The sequence below is a fragment of the Idiotropiscis lumnitzeri genome, chromosome 6, assembly GCF_059441095.1.
Source record: "Idiotropiscis lumnitzeri isolate Australia: NSW breed Sydney's pygmy pipehorse chromosome 6, RoL_Ilum_1.0, whole genome shotgun sequence".
NCBI lineage: Eukaryota > Metazoa > Chordata > Actinopteri > Syngnathiformes > Syngnathidae > Idiotropiscis > Idiotropiscis lumnitzeri.
The window spans coordinates 7,813,752-7,819,964 of NC_142396.1; the positions used below are offsets into that span (position 1 = coordinate 7,813,752).

General features: G+C 43.1%; 1 protein-coding gene across 1 annotated transcript; it reads left to right on the forward strand.

Moving 5' to 3' along the window:
* Positions 1-8: 8 nt before the first annotated feature.
* tmem276a (transmembrane protein 276a) lies at positions 9-5,167 on the forward strand. Its single transcript, XM_088299547.1, has 4 exons — positions 9-568; positions 866-979; positions 1,079-1,216; positions 3,812-5,167. The coding sequence occupies exons 1-4, from the start codon at positions 181-183 to the stop codon at positions 4,057-4,059; spliced, it is 888 nt and encodes a 295-aa protein (XP_088155673.1). The 5' UTR covers positions 9-180; the 3' UTR covers positions 4,060-5,167.
* Positions 5,168-6,213: the final 1,046 nt, after the last annotated feature.

Below are 6,213 nucleotides of genomic sequence, written 5' to 3' on the forward strand. Positions count from 1 at the left end.
TTTTGCAGGGACCAATCCAGTATCCGGGCTAGATAGAGCTGACTGGCAGAAGCAGACAACCAAAACATCGCATCCAGGCCTCAGCGTCTCCATCCTCAGTGCGCCGATGCTCGCTGCCAACCTGACCATGACTCCTTGAGGGGGGTCCCCTTCTCATCACGGCACCCGCATGGAAGGAACATGGCTGCGATGAGGACTTTAACCGCGGCGGGTCTCGTCCTAGCCTTGTGCGCCCTCGGCCTGATCGCTGTGGCCATCGGCACCGACAACTGGTACGAGACGGACGCCAGAAGGCACCGAGAGCGCTGCAAGAATTACTCGAACAAGAGGACCGACCCGGGCTACATCTACATCTCCAATAACAACCTCCCGCTGCGCATGCTGCCCAAGGCGAGCGCCGAGTCGCAGGCGAGGCTGCCGAGGCTGCGGGCTCGGCGGCACCTTGCGCCTCCAGCCTCCGCGATGGAGTCGCTGTGCAATCGGCATTTCAACTCCACCGTCACCGGACTGTGGAGGAAGTGTCACCGGATGGGATTTGACTTGGAGACGGAGGATTTAATCTTTAAAGGTTTGCTGCTGTGGTTTTATTTTTCTGCGTGCGTGTGTGTCTAATGCGTTGAAATGTCTTGCGCAATCCAATATAAATTGCCGATCCACACGCACAAAAAATGTGCAGCAACAGAAGTATTGGCGTGTTTAACAATACGATGCTCCATCTTGGTGTGGGTGGATGGATGCATTGGGTGGGTGATGAAAGGTTTTATTGAGAGACGCGGGGGGGGGGGGGGGGGGTTAAGCATCCTCTTCGAATCTTGTCAGGGGTTACGTGACACCCCCTCTCTCTTTGTGCGGTTTGCTTCCACAGGATTGGTTGCACGTTGCACGCCAATAAAATACTACTACTCTTCATCGGCATTGCCCAGAAACGTGCCAATCAACCTGACCAAGACGATCCGGCAGGATGAGTGGCATGCGCTACGTGAGTCTTTTTTTTAAACCGCGAATGTGCTTGAAATTAAAACAATAACAACAACAACAACAATAACACATTGCACTGCTCAAAATTCTTCTCGTACAGATCTCCAAAGGATGACGGTGAGCTTCATTGGCATGGCCATATCCATCATCCTCTTCGGATGGACCATTGGCGTGCTGGGCTGTTGGAAGGCACATGACCTCATGCAGTATGTTGCTGGCCTGCTCTTCCTCATGGGAGGTAAGCGCAGTACGCCAAATCACCTCACGAGGGCGGTAAGCTCAAAGGGATCCAACCACTAGCCTTCCCACAAAAATAAAAAAAATAAAAAAAGAAGAAAAACAAAAACAGCCACCCAGCGCGTATTTTACGTAAGAAAAATCTCAGTGCGCACACACACAAAAAAAACCGTCATAAAAAGTACATGCGGTGTCAGACCTAGCTTTTATGGGGCCTGGCCTACCTAAATGTGATTTGCTTAATGTTTTTAGTGATGAAAATAACTCACCAGGGCAAGATTCAAATCCCACAATGCAAGGTAGACCTGCTAACCACTCGTCACATGTCTGAAAAAAAGAGAGTTAATCATTAGCTTTATCAATCAAACAATTGAATGAAAATGGTTTATTGGAAAGATATACCTAGGAGGGATTTGACACATTTACTGTATCGACAAGTTCATTCAAATTAACATGTAAAGCATGTAAAATGACAACAAGAAACTGATCACATCATACTGTGCCGAGCTGAGCCAGACCATAAAAAAATAAACAAATAAAATAAAAAATCTAATCAAATTCCCACTAAATTGAAGTGAATCGTTTCACGTTTAATTCGAACCGTCCTTGACTTTTATGGTACCCCCAAGTATCAAGATACGTATGGAATCATCTTTTATTGGCGAGATGCACACCTTTAACTCAGTTTTGATATATTTTTTCAATGCTTTTGGTTGAAGTTGCAGTTATGTATAAGTATAATTTTCTAGGGCGTGTTTAATTGTGCAAGTGTAAATACTATTTCCGGAGTGTATTCCATTGGGATTTTGGTTGTTTTCTCTCCTGCAGCATAATTGGCCCTAATTAGTTTGCAGTAATTTCAAAGTGTGCCATATTGCAAGCTTTTTCTAATACTTTGGTTCCCTATTAAGCAACAAGAGTAAGTGAAAATGTTTATTATCACTATATTACAACTCCAGTAGCGGTGTAAGGTTCTGTTAAGTTTTATGGTTATTTTTTGTGCCACAATGTAGCACAAACTACCGTTGAAGGGGAAATAATCAATGTTGGATTATTTTTGCCCAAGTATCGGTGGATGTATCGGCAATAGCTCCTACATCAGAACAAGGCCGGTATCAGTCCGATACGGATACCTGGTATTGTTATTCGCCCATTTACAGTTATCAGCAGTGGAGGTTACTATGTAATTATTTAAATTGCTTAGTCAAAGTAATTTTATTCCATTTTGGGGGGGCTTATATTTTTGTCAACATGAAGTGCGGGGGCCACTATCCTGCTTGTTTTTGATGTTTCCTTCCTTACACACCTGATTCAAATGATCAGCTCATCAACAAGCTCTGCAGGAGCCCGATAAAGATCCTGATCATTTGAATCATGTGTGCTGGAAGAGGGAAACATCTAAAACATGCAGAATAGTGGCCCTCGAGGACCGGAGTTTGGCACCTGTGTTCCATTTGGGTTAAAATCCGGTGAGTGACTTGGCCAGAATAAGAGCTTTGGCTTTCTCCCCCAGATGAAATCCTTTGTTGTGTTGGCAGTTTTTTTGGGGGGTCATTTTCCTGTCGCATGGTGAAGATTCTCCTGATTAATTTGGATGCATTTTTCTGTCGATTGCCAGACAAAATAGTTTTGTAGACTTCAGAATTCATTCTGCTGCTACCAACATGACTTCATCATCAATAAAGAGAGACTAGTGAGCCCGTTCCAGAAGCAGCCATGCAAAACCAAACCATAACATTACTTCCTTCATGCTCCACAGATGAGCTTGGAGTTTTCGATCTTAAGATCATTTCTTTCTCCATACTTTGGCCTCCCCGTCATTCGGCAGTGGTTCATTTTGGTCTCATCAGGCCATAAAACTTTCTTCCAAAACGGTTATGGGTCATTTCTGTACTTCTTTGCCAAATTTAATTTGGCCTTACGATTATTTTTGCTGATAAGTGGTTTGCATCTTGTGATATGAAATGGCCTGTATATTTTTTCTTTTTTGGAGTTGCTTGTGATACCTTCACCTCGGTCAAGTGGACGTCGGTTGTGATGTCACTGACTGTTGTCTTTGGGTGTTTCTTCACAGCACTCACAATGTTTCTGTCAACAACTGCTGTTGACACCCTTGGCTGACCTGTTTAATGTCTGATGCTCAGCACATCAGTAGTTTCTTTTTCAGGACATTCCAAATTGGTTATGCTCCGTGTTTGTGCAATAGCTCTGATTGATTTTCCCTTCAACATGGTTTACTTTTCTCTCACAGACAGTTCTCTGATCTTCATGTTTGTTTACGGTAGACATTCACTAGCCAAAAACCCCTGCACGGTCACAACCTAACGGTAGCGAACACATCTGCTCGTGAATTGACGTTAGCACAAGAGACAACTTTAGCGTAAAGCTAGCAAGCAGCCCGTTATGGTAAAAACTTTTAAACCTCATATGAAAGTCATCACAAGCTGATTGCCAAGTACAAATATGTTTTATTGTTGTGTTGATTTCGTGGGCTTGTCACGAATATGTTGTGAGTTCTAGATAGCATCGTTCACAATTCATTTTATAGTGGAAAATCTTTTAAACGTTGTCATGTGTGTTCACTTCCCGTGGACAGGAACATGCTGCATCATCTCTCTCTGCACGTGTGTGGCGGGAATCAACTTTGAACTGTCGCGTTATCCTCGTTACATGTTTGGAATACCGGAGGACATCAGCCACGGCTATGGCTGGTCCATGTTCTGCGCGTGGGGCGGACTGGGACTGACTCTGCTGGCCGGGTTCCTGTGCACGCTCGCCCCCTCCCTCTACCCGCCGCACACCCCCGTGGCCCACAAGCCGCGGCAGGAGAACGGCTGCGTGTGACGGGCCCGCGCTAACCCGAGACGGGCCACGGGGTGACCTGTGTCAAGGACAGTTTGCGGGAATTCTGCAGCATGCGGAGTTGCACAAAGAAAGCACAAGAACACGAGGGGATGGTGGATGTCGGACTGAAGATGAGCCCTCTCATGAGTGAACCGATCGGTTGTTGCTTGCTCTCCAAAAGGACTGTACTGTAGTTCTGCACATTTGTTAACCCCCCCTCCTCCACCCTCGGCCCCCACCATCTGACTAAAGAGAATAGCACAACCTGGAAACTGTATTAAATATGAAAACATATGGATGTGTACTGTCACACGAAAGGGCAACTGTGTGTATCGTTCTGTATCATTCAACACAAGATATGTACATGTACCTTTTGAACCGTATGTATGCCGATGCATTTGTGTTTATCCAAGGAGAAAATATGGCTCATTAAGTCCAAACTGTGTTCGACTGAAGTGTTTTTGTTGTTCTTGAGGTTGTCTACCCCATCGGAATATTTTTCAAAAATAAAACAGCCATGCAAAACATTCCGTGTGGAACACATACTGACACGCACACACGAACACAACTTCCTGAAATATTTTACGCAAAGGTATTAATAATGCGTACTATCAAATATGTATTCCCTGACAATGTTTGTTTATTCACGTGGCTGTCCAGTGAGTGTATTCCTTGGTGAAAAGAGCACAATTGTCCTGAATCGATTTGTTCTGAAATAATTGTGTCTGTGCCTTCGGTGACAAAACTATTAATTAATCCTTTGCAACAAATGCCTCGACTAAAAGTAGTTTTTACAATTGACAAAAATTCAATGAGGGATTTTTTTTTTTCTCAAGAAAATAGCTCTTCTATATTCACCTAAAACAACAGAACCTAGTGTAAATCGTAAAGTAAAGCAAAGTTCGTCTGTTTCCCTTCACTTGTTGGCAGTCTAATTCAAAACATGGAACAGCACAACACATACCAGACAATGAGACGACGGTACAACATTTACACTTGTATGTATATAACTAACGAGGTGCACACTTGTTACAAAACTGTAACGACTTGCCCACAATGTTTACCAGAGGTTAAAACTAAGTGACATTAAATCCAAATGCTGACTTTACTCATTTCCTGAGGTTTCTTTGCCCCCGACCTTCTCCTCTTTTCAACTATGCAACTTAAAGCAAATTTAAAATCTTTCAATGATTATTTGCAGCTGCAACCACGGAACAGACTCCTTGTGTACATTGAAACCCAATTCACATTCAAATTAATAGTGCCGTTAGGCTGTAATAAGATTCCAATATAAATCATATGTTAGAATGATCTACTTTCTCTGTTGTGTGTTGTACTGAGATTACGTTACAACTGTTGGCAGGAAATATTCTTGGTTGTTTGTCGCCATAAATCCGAGATAGCTCAAGAACCAGGCATAAGAACTATAAGGGCCAAATCACATGTGGCCTCAAACAGCCTCAGGGATTTTGGTGGAGCACAACCGCACATCATGCTTAGAAGTGTTTCTACACTCGTAAAACTGTCGGCTCAAAAAGTAACCCGAGTCGGGTGAAATAGCTAACTCAGCGCTTTGTTCAAAAGGAACCCAGCCAATGCTGGGATATTAATTTTACCCAGCACATTGGGTTAAGGGTTCTCGCATCTTAAATCTTGGTTCCATTTCATCCGTGACTCCAATTAAGACAACAGAAAATCAATTAATAAATGAATGGATGAAAGCCCCAAAATTCTGCCAGAATAATTGATCTAAACTCCTTAAAAGTATTATGTTTTGTTAATTAATAATAAACAAATTCCGATTCTAAATGAAGCGTTGATTCTCATCAACACGTTTCATTGTTCTAAACCGAACTCTTCTCCGATACAAATCATCATCAGACAGATCATTATCACGTCGTGAATTCTGCTTGCTGTCTAATCACTTCATTTACACCTTGCTAATTTGAGCTACTAATTTTACTGGCTCCCTGCACATAAAAGTGCAAAAGTGCTTACCGAGTGTAGCTGGCAGAAAACCACAGGGGTATACGAATAACTTAAAAAAAAAAAAAATAGAAGTGTTGAAGCACTTCGAATCTTTCCACATCCAACAGTGTGCATCCTGTTCGAGTGCTGGAGTCAATCCTGGCGGATTTATTTGGGCAAAATGCA